Raw genomic sequence first — 12555 nt, 5'->3', positions numbered from 1 at the left:
TTCAATGGCAGTGCAGCTCATCTACTTCAGGATGGCTACTGATATAGATAGCTATGCTCTTCTGGGAAAGAAGCAGGGCCCAGGTGTGATAGAAAATCCCTATCCATGAGCCTGCAAATTGAAACTCCTGGAAGTGGCAGTGACTCCCATTGCCTGGCTTTGCCTGGCAGGGCTGGCTGACCCCTGTTTCCTCCAGGGCAGGTGGAGTTCTCGGTGAGCACCGAGGCCCTGCAGAACCAGCAGCCCTGCGGGAACGCCATCGTGGAGACCCCTGAGAAAGGGCGGAAAGACACGGTCATCAGACAGCTGCTGGTGGAGGTACGTGGGCTGTGGGAAAGGAGGACTGAACTTTCCAGCAGGCTAGAGTGTATGCTGTGATGCAATTGACAGCATGCTAGATAATCCCATCCAGGCTCCCTTTCCCATGAAAGGTTGGATCAGATGATGTTTCGAGGTCCCTTCTATACGTGGGCCGGTCTGTGGTCCTATGATTCTATGAGATAACTACGCAGCGTGGCAATATGATGGCCTTACATCATCTTTATACTTTGGCAGGGCTGCATAAAGACTGCAGCTTAATAATGCTCTGCAATGTGTCTCCCAGTACTCTAATCTTTCCCTGTCCTTTACTCTAGCAGGACTCCTACTCCAATCCATCCTTCTCTATCTCCTACCTGTCACCTCCTATTTCAATACACCCTCTTTACAGCCTCTCTCCTCCGTTTGAGACACCCCTAGTAAGTTTGCCAGTCAGCACATGCTGCCTCTCTGCTAGTTGAGTGGCCAAGCAAACTGACTCTTAAGCTGCGTGTTATGCAGTTCTGGTTTGCTACCATAGTCTGGCACTGGGATGAAGGTGGGAGATTCACAAGCACCTACAGAAATTTGATGCCTGTAGAGAAGTCCCCTCAAAACTCCAGATATTATAAAAGTCCATGAAAACATATTAAAATTTTACAGCTTATCCATTTTCTGTGGCAAGAAGAGTTGCTGATCTGATGTGGTACAGAAGAAAATACTATGTGGCAGTACTGCATACCCTTTATAGGAAAATGCTAGTTTATTATACTGGATGTGGTAATCTGGCAGGTAGATTCTATGCTCTTAGCTTTTCTCTGTATCATAAAACCCCCTAATGTTTGCCTACAATGTTGTATGGTATTAGTAATGTCACCAGCTATTACAGTGTACACCATCTTCCCTTTCTATTATTAACAGACAATTTTTTTCCCCTAAAGCATCTGCAGCATTATGATAAATAGCACTGCAGACATCTCTTCAGGACAGCCCTCTAGAGCTACTGTGAGCTTTTGCTAACAAAAGCTCTTGCTGTAATGCTGCAGTCCTTTTGTTGCAAGGATGTTAAGTGTCTCTCGCTGCGTACAATAGTTGCAGGTCATCCATGTGATAGTCGTGCAGTGTTCTCCTCTCCTTTTCCAGTCCTTCCTCCAGGTACAACACTTGTCACTTAGGATCATATTCCCTGTACTTGCTTAAATTATTATTTCAGAGCTCTGTATTTCAGGGTTTTTTTGTAACTGCCTCTCCTTCTTCAGTTCACTCACTTTTCACATACCCCTCTGTCCTTGTTGAGGATTCCTCTGTCTGTATTTTCTGTCTCACTAATTTCTCACCTCTCTTGTGTTCCTCCATCCCACCCAAGCCTGAAGGAGTTGAGAAGGAAACAGCCCAGAACTCTGTGCTCTGTGTAAAAGGTAAAACCTACTCTCTCCACCCTCTCCTTTTGTTCCTGTGTGGTTTGATGGGTGGGACGTGCCTGGAGGAGGAAGATAGTGCTGCCTCTATCATAGTCCAGGTAGGCTGATATTTTTAGGTAATCAAAACATGCCCCATGAGTTGGGAGCTTGAGATATAAGACGGAAGAAAGACCTAGAGAATGGACCATCCTGCCCAAGCATCAGGGTATGAGCTTGGACAGATTTAGCATGACTGTTTGCATCCCTGTTCTCCTGTGTGGTGACATTGGAGTTACAATGCTGTCTCCTGTTTTCTAGCAGGCCCAGAAAAAAGCTGTAGAGACACAATCTAAAGTGTCTAACAATGGCTGGGGGTGGTTTCATGCAGAGATGGCCTTATAGTGAGGGAAAAACGAAGTGACTGAAGTCCGGGTATACCTAATAGGAAGTGTTACTGTCATTTCACTAAGGCCCCCTCCCCTTCCATTAGCATTTCTTGGGACTAAACTGAAGCTGTTTGGGTCTTGTTTCTCTCTCAGGAGTGTCTGCGAAACAGAAGTTTTCCCTGTTGCTACCCTCAAATGTGGTACAAGACTCAGGAAGAGCATATTTCTCAGTGCTGGGTGAGTGAGCAGCCTGACAGAAGAACCATGTGCTGTTTCTGCCCCTCTGTGTTGGCCTCCTACCTCACATCTTTTCTCCTGGTTTTCAGCACACCTCATTCCTGTCTTCGACCCCTTCTGTCTCGAGCACTTTCCCTTCCAGTTGTGCTCTTCCTTTTCTCCTTTCTGCATGTCCTTTTGTTCAGAGTTCTCTGCTAGTGCCCTAAACTTTCTCTCATTTCTCTCTTTTCCTTTTCTCTGCTGTTCTGTGTTTCAGTCCAGGATCTTTATCAATCCAGATTTTCTTTTGTTCTTCTCTGCCATCTCCTGCTTCTTTTATTCAGTAGCTCCCTCTGATTCTGATAGGCAGCCCTGAATATTGATAATATCCCTCTGGTATCTCCTGCTCCCCAGGTGACATCATGGGCACTGCCATGCAGAACCTGCACCAGCTCCTGCAGATGCCGTTCGGCTGTGGAGAGCAGAACATGGTCCTGTTTGCACCCAACATCTACGTCCTGGACTATCTGAACAAGACAGGGCAGCTGAGCGAGGAGGTCAAATCCAAGGCCATCGGATACTTAGTGAGCGGTGAGCTGGGACACGGCTTTTGCTTCTGCTTTGCTTTTTCCAGATCCTGCCTGGGGTGGTTCTGTCAAATGTTGGCCAGGTGTGGAAAGAGAGCTTCTCTTGTGCACAGATGGTCTCTGCTGTATGCCTGAGAAGGCCCTTTGATGCTTTTTCCTCTATTATTTTCTGTTGCTTAAGCATTAGGGTACGTGATCATTGCACCCACTTCTCCCTGCTCCCTAATTGGGTTGCAATGCAGTGCAGAGCTGTCAGGTAACCTGCTAGGGTGACTTGTCCATTGTCATTAATATGTCCTGCCTTCCTTCTGAAGAAAGGCAGGTGCTGCTTCTCCTCATGCAGTACAAGCAGTGCATGGAGGTGGGGATGTACCAGTATTTCTTATTGGCCAGGAAAGGACTGACCTACTCCTCTTTCCTTTGCCTTTGCTAATAAAGCTGTTTTTCTCTTCCTCCATGCCTCAGCAGACTTTCTCTGGCATTTGAATCTTGCTTTAACTCTCCATTGCAGGTTATCAGAGGCAGCTGAACTACAAGCACCCAGATGGCTCTTACAGTACCTTTGGACCACGTTATGGCCAACTGGGGAACACCTGGTGAGATTCCAATGTCACCTATGCCTCCCTATATGCTCCTCTTTCTCACCTTCACATTTATAATAAATGCTGCATAACTAAATAGGAAATGCTGTTGTAGACCAGCAGGCTTTCCAGAGCTGGTGTGGTCCCTGTGCTGCCTCCTACTTGATGAAATAGGCTGCATCAGCCAGTTATGTAGCTGAAGTACGTTCTCCCACCAGCAGCATTGAGGACCATGACAGACAAGAAGGAGATGGAGATAAATTGGGAAAGAAGGGAGCAGGGATTTCATATCCTGACTGAGGAAGGCTGAAGAGTTGCAGTGGCAGCTCTTCTAGACTAGCATCTGCTGAGAAGGCTGATGGGAAATGTGTTTCCGTATAAGTGGAAAGGATGATAATCCAAGAGCAGTGCTGTATGGTTTTCTTTTCAAGAGTCTGTGTGTGTTACTAAGCAAAGACAGCCTGGAGGAGCAAGGTGTATTGCCAGTGTGACTTACTGCAAAGTTTTGAGTTGCTCCAGCATACTGTTGCCATGCATTTTCAACTTTAGGTAAGGTTAAGAATGGATAATTTCATCACCTTCAGTTTGCTTTTAGTTTCTGAAACAGTATTTGGTTCTTGCCAGCATGTTGGCTTCTTGCTGCATGCCTGCTTCTTCTCCATAACTGCTTGTAACAACTCTAACAAAAACTCTTTTAACACGTTCTTCTTTACTTTAAAACACTGGGGACTTCTGGGAAATCCATGAGACATGGCTTTCTAGTGCAAGAGTCCTTCCAGCAGACCATGAGCTAGCAAGGATTTAATTATTCTTCCCTGTCATTTTGAGTATTACTGTTAGGCAGATTTTGAGCTAATTGGCATGCAATTCCCTACTTTTTCCAAACAGATTTTTTTTTTAGATACAGATCAACGATCGCTGTCCTTCAAACTGTAGCCTCAACACAAAGGGATCACAGGGTTTTATGAGCCAAGAGAGGGACAAGCAATCAAGGTGGAAGGCAGTTTTTTGACAGATTTTTTAATGTGAGGATATAATATACATGTGGTCTGACTAATTGGCCCACAGTTCTCCAAACCTGCTTGCCTTTCTCCATACAGATGATGTGCACATGGGCCCACTCACCTGATGGACAACAGGCCTGCTCAGGCCCCTTTACTGCTCTTTCTCCCTTTCAGGCTCACAGCCTTTGTCCTCAAGTCCTTCGCCCAGGCCCGGCCTCACATCTTCATAGATGAGAGGCACATCCAGGATGCTTTGGTCTGGCTGTCGTACAAACAGAAGGAGAACGGCTGTTTCCGCAGTTCTGGGACACTCCTGAACAATGCTATGAAGGTAACATGTCTGCCTGGTTTGTTTTTTTGTGGGGCTGGAAGTTGACCATAAGTCAGATGGGTCCAGTTGAGCTTCCTGAGCATACAGGCAGATGGGAAATTCCCATGTCAATGGCAAGCACTTTGGAGCTGGGCACCATTCTCTATGATCACCACAGTAGGAAGGAGAATGAAGGCTAACCTGCACTTCAGAAGTGATATTGATACCTCCACATTAGCTGCAAGGGGGAGGAGGCAAGCTAAGGGTCTACAAGGCAGAATAAAGTATATCCACCTGAGTGGGAGAAAAGACTGAAGATGAGAAGCTAGGTGGGGTCAGCATCTACCTTTGTGTTTCCCTGCAGGGTGGAGTGGACAATGAGGTCTCGCTGACGGCCTACATCACTATTGCATTGCTGGAGATTCCTCTGCCTGTAACTGTATGTGGCTGCACCCTAACTTGAGTCAGTTATGTTGTATCAGTCTGTGATGACACAGTACTGCCCAGAATTTGCTCCACATTGGAAAAAGGACTTGGTTGTTGAGCCTTGTGATTACAAGAATTATGTGCTGTCAATTTTGGCATTTCTGCAACATGTACACTACTTGTTTCTACACCTCATTCTGGCAGACCCCTTCTCAAAGTTCGGTGGAATGATGTGCTATTAGTAAAGCAAAAACCTCATTTCTCCCAGCCTTTTAATCCCTATTTATCCCTCCCCAGCACTCGGTGATCCGTAATGCTCTGTTCTGCCTGGAAATGGCAGCAGATGAGAAAGAAAACCACGTGTACACGAAGGCACTGATGGCATACGCCTTCGCCCTGGCAGGGAAGGAGGAGAAACGGAAGGCATTGCTTAGCTCACTTGAAAAGGAAGCTGTGAAAAAGGGTGAGTGCTCCTGCTGGGACATCTCTTTCTTCCAACCCACTGGCCTTGCATCTTCCCTTGATAAAATGGTTTTTGTTGGTGGGGCAATGGCTGCAGGAACCGGCTTCTGTGGGTGGGGAAAGGTGCAGGGAGAAGAAAAACTAGTGCAAAGGGGTTGCATTTTTGAGAACTCCCTCACAGTGCCCGGTCCTACTTCTCTGCTCCAAGGGAGTTCATACGGAAGCACCAGGCACCATCCCCATCGGTGCTGAACTAAAGGTAGCTCTGCTAGAGTCTCTCCTCAGTCTGCTCCTCTTGCCACACCAGGCACTGCTTAGCAAAGGCTTAGCAATGTTTACAGCTACTCCTCCCTTCCAGTGCACATGCTCAACATAGAACAAAGTTGACCTTGCAGAGCACAGGGCATGATAAATCAGAGAAAAGCTGGATGTGCTGAGAGAGAAAGCGAACACACAGGTCATTTCAGAGGCCCCAGCATAAGCTCCGAGTCTTCCAGGAAATCACATAACGACTCAGAAGCATTCTGGCAGGGTCAGGCCGAACAGGGGGTTTGTCCAAGCGTTGGGGAGCAGGGTTGTGAAGGAAGTACCCCCAGCACCTTTTGCCTTCTCCGCCTGCAGGTGACTGTCAAGCTTGGTCACATTCTTTGGGACATTTTGCCTCAGAGCTTGTCACTGCCTGCCCCCGGCATCTCTACTCGACAAGGCGGGGAGTGTCATCCTTCTTAGGTCCCTGGTTCCTCGAGCTGCCCAAGCCCATAAATGTCTGTGTGACTCTGGAGTCTAGGACAAAGTGGTAGCCAGGGCTGAGGACTGAGCCTCAGCAGTCTCAGGCTAGATGTAAACTTGCAGCAAGTGTAAACCTAACCCTTGCCTCTTCATCCTGCGTGACGGATGCATCTCGGAGGCTCTGTCCTCCCAGCTGGACCGGCAGCAGATCAAGAACTCCCTTGCAGTGACTACTAATAATTGCTTCTTGTCTTGTCTCCACGCTCCCCGCCTCCTGTGAAGATGGGTCTGTTCATTGGCAGCGACCTGGGAAAGAGCCAGAGGGTGATCTCCCGTACTATCGCTACCGAGCTCCCTCTGCTGAAGTGGAGATGACAGCCTACGTGCTCCTTGCTCACCTCACCACGCAGCCGGCACCTTCCCAGGAGGAGCTGTCATTCGCGTCTCTTATTGCAAAGTGGATCAGTGGTCAGCAGAATCCCAATGGAGGCTTCACCTCCACCCAGGTGAGCTGCTTCCCTCCTGTGACTTCACACATCAATGTCAGAGGATGGGAAGTGTCAGAGACCCAGGTGGGAGCACAGTAAGTTCTGCCAGGGCAGGGACCGTAGCCCTGCAGTATCTACCACGGTTGCCAAGTTCCCAAGAGGCTAGAGGCTAGTATGTCAGGTAGTGCCTCTGGGAAGGACCGATACTTTGATTAATGACCTGGTTTTCTTGACGCAGTGGGGCAGAATGGTAGGGACACAAGGGACGTGTGTCTGTGCCATTGGAGAGGGCTCCCACCTTTTTTGTGCGTATGAAGTTGCTGCCTCACCCAGTGGCGAGCAAGCGAAGGCTGCACGGAGCTCCACGCCAGGGAGCTCAGGCAACATGCAACTGCTGGGCAGAGGACACGGGACGGGAACGGAAACACACAAAAGCTGCTCTTTCCCTCTGTCCTTTCTACTTATAACTGGAGAAAGTGAAGAACAGAGGGGAGGGTGCGTGCCGACAGCAAAGGGCAGGCTGTGGGCGGATAGGCTGTGGAAAGGCTAACCGCATCCCCCTGGGTGCCGGGACCCGTCTCTTCCAGGACACAGTGGTGGCTCTCCAAGCCCTGTCCCTGTACGGAGCTGTCACCTACGCCAAGAGCGGAGCAGCTTCCAAAGTGACCCTGCGGTCGGGAGGGGACTTCCAGCAAGACTTCCAAGTGGATCCCACAAACCGCCTGCTGCTCCAGCGCGTGGCCCTGCCCCAGGTGCCAGGGGAGTACAGCACGGAGGTGTCTGGCGAAGGATGCGTCTACCTGCAGGTGAGGGTGCTGGGGGCAGGTGGCATCCTGCGAGGGGAGCCCCTTGCCAGGCAGGAGCCAGGGAGAGGGAAGAAGGACAGGACACAGGGGAGAAGCGGGAGGGAAGGCTCTGGGAGAGGGAAGAGGAGAAGAAGAGCAGAGGTGTGTGGAGGAGAAAGAGCGGGAGGCAAGGATCCGCAACATGGAGGAGCTGTGAGAGCGGGAGAAGTGGGGAGGCTGGGTGGGGAGAGGACTGTCGCTCTCCTGCGCCCAGCATGCACGCACACGTGCTCACACAGAGCTGCTGGCTCTTCTCTAGACAAGCCTGAGGTACAACGTGCAGCCCACACAGGAGGACGCACCCTTCCTGCTTCATGTGTACACAATCCCAGAGACATGTGCGGACTCCAAGGCTCACAAGGTCTTTGACATAGGCGTAAATGTCAGGTGAGTCTGTGTTTGGGTCTGGGCCTTCCTGAGAAACCACGGGAGCTGGAGACCCTGGCATAGGTGGAGAAGGAGGTGTTGGACTGTCAGGACGTGGTGTGGTGTGCCAAGTGTTACGGAAAAGGTGGAAGTGCCCCCAGCTTCAACTTGAGGTGCACTGAGTCTTTGTTGCTTGATTCCTTAGTTACACTGGGGAGCGCAATGGCTCCAACATGGTGATTGTTGATGTGAAGATGCTGTCGGGATTCATCCCCGTGAAGTCCTCTGTGAGAAAGGTAGGATGCTGTTTGTCAAACGAGCAACATCTATCTTCAAGACACCTTCCAAATGTCTGTAGCAAACTAGAGGGCTTCACGGTTTGCATCAGCTTGCTCTTGCCATTGTCACCTGCACATTTGCTATCTACAGCGTCCTCTTTTCATACCTCGCTGAAGGCCAGCACAAGGGGAGACAATGTGATGAATCTAGGAAAAATAGACTAAGTGATTTTTTCTTTGGACTGGTGATTGGCACCTTTATTATCACTGTGTCCCAATAGCTCCCTAAAAGCATTTTCTGTGCGTAGGACATTCAAAAGTAGTGCTGTTTCCTTTTTCCCTCTGCTGGTCTGACAACACCTTCTAGCATTCTAACTGTTCAGGTCTTGGGTCACTGTTTGAGATGCCGCGCAGGTGCGCAGTCTGAAAAATAAAGGCTATCATAAGACACTGCAGAACTAGCAAGCCAGAAGGAATGTATTCTCATCGAATGGTTCCATCACTGTGCTGGAACCAGTGCTCAGTCTCTGCTGGAGCCAGGCCATACTTCATCAGCCAGGCTGTGAAGGGAAGGCCTGGGGACCATGATACCTAGTGGCACACCAAGGAGGCAGTTCCGTGCTGCTGACTTAGTTCCCTGAGTACCCCAGTGTTTCATCCACGGTACATCCCCTCCATAGGGCTGTGCAAGGGGCACAGGGAGACCACCCTCAACGCGGTAACATCTTGGTCTTCTTTCTTCAGCTGGAAGGCCGCCGTGTCATTGAGCGCACAGAGTTGAGTACCAACCACGTCCTAGTGTATCTGGAAAAGGTAAGTATCCGTCTGGGGCAAGGACCGGTCAGAAACACAGCCATTGGGACATTTGGCCCCACAGGGCAAAAGATCGGAGACTCAAAACTACGATGGCTGTGACAAGAATAGGACTGAATCTCGTACTGACTTCGGCCGACCTTTCAGATTTACTGGCACTTTGCTCCCCAGCCCTCAGCAGGCTCTCCCCCTGCCCCGCGCAGGGATGGGGCCCTGACCTCCCCACCAGCCAGAGCCTCCCCCCGTGTGGGGAAAGGCCCCAGCGTTTCCCCTTTTCCCTCAGCCAGGCCCGCAGCCCCCGCACACCCCCTCGGCCACGGGCACGGGTGCCAGGGGAGAGCGAGGGAGCCCGGGGGCGTCCGTATGGGGGGCACGGGCCGGCGTGGAGCCGACCCTCAGCCTCCGCCGCTTCCCTTCCCCAGCTGAGCAGCGAGACCCTCAGCTTCTCCTTCACGGTGGAGCGGGACGTCCCCGTGCAGGGCCTGAAGCCGGCCCAGGTGAAGGTCTACGACTACTACGAGACGGGTGAGTGCGGGGCTGGGGGTGCCCCGGGGGGGGGCCCGCCACTGCCCCGGGCCTCGGCCCTTGGCCCTTTCCCGCCGCCTGCCCCCCTGCCTCCTGCCCGGGCAGGGCCCCGAGAACATCGCGGGTGTGTGTGTGTGGGGGGGGACGACGACAGGTCTGGGGTCGGTGGCTGCGCGGGGGTCCCCGCATGGCCGCCCTTCACACCGGCAGCTGCCGTGCAGCCGCCCTCCCCTGAGGGAGCGGGCCGAGGGGGCCACCCGCCCAGCCCTCCGAGCCCGGTCCCGGCGCCCCGGGCAGAGGAGCCGAGCCCAGCCGCGGGGCCGAGCCGCGGGCGCCGGCGGTCCCGCCTTCAGGGCCGGCCCCAGAGCGCAGCCGCGCCCGCGCTCGCAGGCAGAGCCTCGGTCCCCGGTGCCTCCGCTGTCCCGGCGGCTGGGCCGGGGTGGCAGCGACGGCGTTGTCCCCAGCCCACCCCAGCGAGCTGGGGGAAGGTGCCCGGGCAGCCCTTGGGCCTGTGCGAGGGGGTGGCTCTTCCTCGCTGCCGCGGCCTCTGGACCCCCTCCCACCCCGACTGGGTGCTCGGCGGGGAGGCTGGGGATGGAGGCAGTGGCCGGCTGTGGGGCCCGGGAGGAGCGTCTCTGTGGCACCCGTCCCTCTGCCAGGGCTGCCGAGGGGCTCTGACAGCCCGCCTTCTCCCTCCCCTTCTCCTTTCCAGACGAGTTTGCCACGCAGGAGTACGGCGCTCCCTGCTCCACAGGTAGGCTGCGCAGGAACAACTGACGTTTTCCAGCATGGACTACTGCAGGTTGTCTCTAATTAGAGTCTTTGCAGACCGTGGGTTTCCTCCGCCTGTGTATACTATCGACATTTCTCTTCACTGTGCCTATTGCAGTCACTAGGCAAGCCTTAGCACAGAGACGAAAAGCAATGCTGCCACCCGATGTCCTGTGTAAGATCGGATGCAGCGTTCATTGTGGTTCACTGAGAATAGCAATCCCCGTGTTACTGCCTTCCTTCGCACAGAGGCGCTTGTCTATTCCTGCCTGTGTGTCACGTTGTACAAATAAGATTGAAATCTCTCTTGGGACTGAACGCCACACGCAGCCCTTTGTGTGTCTGCCCTTTTCAGGGCCACGTTTGCCATGCTGCAGACACAGAAGGGTACCAAGGAATTGCATCCCAAACATCTTGGTGAAATTTTGACATTATTCACATGTCTTTGGTGGGGATCTTTCAAACTCTGCCCTGGGTTATTTTTTGCCTTCCTTTAGGAACCCAGGTGCTGAGAAGGAATGTGTACTAGGTTAGCTCATATTATCTCCTGGATAAATCTGCCTCCCCTGTCCAGCGATTCCCATTGTGTTATCTGTCTGCAACTGGGCATTTTTAGGTGAATCAGTTTCCCAGATTTTAACGGGGCTTGAACTCACATAGCCACCAGAACACAGAGAAGATGTTCAGGGCTCTGGACACTGCTTCACCAGGATAATTCCCTCACTCTGTCCTTTTCCCACCTCCAGCCAAGGATGAACAGATAAATGCCTGAAGAGCACATCTTGTCTGAGCCTTGCTGGATCAACTCACATGTCTCTGCCCCTGGAAGATCTTGTTGAGGGGGGCTATTGAAATGTTAGACGAGGACATCTCAACACCAAAAAGGAAGGAACACTATAAATAAATTAAGTCTTGATTCTCATCAGATGTCTCTGGCTTTATTTTTGTTACTTTGTCTTGTCTCTCCTCCCTTCCATAGCTCAGACTGTGTAATGGCCTGAGATTTAAATCCAAAGTCATCCACAGCAAGGTGGTGTTTGGCAACTCCTCAGGATACTAGAAGGCAGACAGCTTTTGGCAGTGGGGAGGTTTGTCTCCACACTTGCCAGTTCTCCGGGAGGAGAGGAGATCCTACCTGTTGCCATTATACACTGGGACCTTGACTCCCTGCCTCCAAAAGCCAGGGTTTTCTGCAAGATAATCCTTGGACATAAACCTCTGATCACATATTGCCTTTGATCCCACTGTGAAATCACTGCTATGAGGAGGAAGGACAGTGTGAACCCATCCAGTCTGATCTTTCACAGCAGGCCAGATACAAGTGAAGGGAAGACTTGTGGACTTTCCCCTTGTAGCAGTGAAGACATTATCTGCATGTTTCTGAACAGTTGAAGTGAAATCAGAGAGGGACTGGGAACTTAACAGTGTCATCAGTCAGAATTTCAACCAAGAACCACCTTATGAGCCAAACCCCTTGTGTTTTTCATGAGAACTTTATCCTCTTCCCCTCAGTGGAGGCCTGCAGATCTCTTTTGGGTTTTTTTGAGTAATTTTACTACAGGGTTTTTTTCTTCCCCCCAACTAGGCTTATGGTGCTTCAGCAGAATTCAGGGGGGAGGCCCTGAATTCCCATCTGGTAGTTTGGGTTAAACTTTTTGTATGTCAATTTTCAAAATTATCACATTCTCTCTAGTCTGGATCTCTCCCAGGGATGCAGAGGCAATCAGGCTTAGTTCAGTAGGTCATATGGCACCCTGTGTATTTTATTTACATGGTTCTGTGTGCAGAGGTGCCTTTGACCCTGCCAATGTAAGTTTAAGCAAACACACCTATAGAAGTCCCTCACGCAGCTTCTTTCACGTGCACAGACCCAGGTTGTCAAAAATGTAAGCCAGCAATATAGCAAAGAACTTGGACACGTTTCAGTGACTCTGAAGCTTTTTACGTTTTTGTTGTCATCCATGTGAGTGTCTCAATACCCTCTTTCCCCTTCATGAGCTAGAATTCCTCACTGTGTAAGGAAAGCAGTTTGCTCTGGCCCCTTTTATAGCTGTGCCCCTGCTATGGGGTC

General features: G+C 51.2%; 1 protein-coding gene across 2 annotated transcripts in view; it reads left to right on the top strand.

The window, feature by feature from the left end:
* A2M (alpha-2-macroglobulin) overlaps nucleotides 1-11406 on the top strand; it is a 31011-nt gene extending 19605 nt beyond the window's left edge. For both annotated transcript variants that reach the window (XM_049822023.1, XM_049822024.1), the window contains 16 exons: nucleotides 197-318; nucleotides 1664-1715; nucleotides 2237-2320; nucleotides 2714-2890; nucleotides 3398-3482; nucleotides 4646-4802; nucleotides 5146-5220; nucleotides 5505-5670; nucleotides 6681-6904; nucleotides 7474-7692; nucleotides 7991-8118; nucleotides 8303-8393; nucleotides 9120-9188; nucleotides 9611-9713; nucleotides 10426-10467; nucleotides 11231-11406. In XM_049822023.1, coding sequence (XP_049677980.1) covers nucleotides 197-318; nucleotides 1664-1715; nucleotides 2237-2320; nucleotides 2714-2890; nucleotides 3398-3482; nucleotides 4646-4802; nucleotides 5146-5220; nucleotides 5505-5670; nucleotides 6681-6904; nucleotides 7474-7692; nucleotides 7991-8118; nucleotides 8303-8393; nucleotides 9120-9188; nucleotides 9611-9713; nucleotides 10426-10467; nucleotides 11231-11256 — 1820 coding nt within the window. In that variant the 3' untranslated portion in view covers nucleotides 11257-11406. The remainder of the gene's footprint in view (nucleotides 1-196; nucleotides 319-1663; nucleotides 1716-2236; nucleotides 2321-2713; nucleotides 2891-3397; nucleotides 3483-4645; nucleotides 4803-5145; nucleotides 5221-5504; nucleotides 5671-6680; nucleotides 6905-7473; nucleotides 7693-7990; nucleotides 8119-8302; nucleotides 8394-9119; nucleotides 9189-9610; nucleotides 9714-10425; nucleotides 10468-11230) is intronic.
* The last annotated feature ends 1149 nt before the right edge of the window (nucleotides 11407-12555 follow it).

The sequence above is a fragment of the Accipiter gentilis genome, chromosome 18 (genome assembly GCF_929443795.1).
Source record: "Accipiter gentilis chromosome 18, bAccGen1.1, whole genome shotgun sequence".
NCBI lineage: Eukaryota > Metazoa > Chordata > Aves > Accipitriformes > Accipitridae > Astur > Astur gentilis.
Note: the sequence above shows the minus strand (reverse complement) of the source record. Positions and strands in the feature narration are given on the sequence as shown.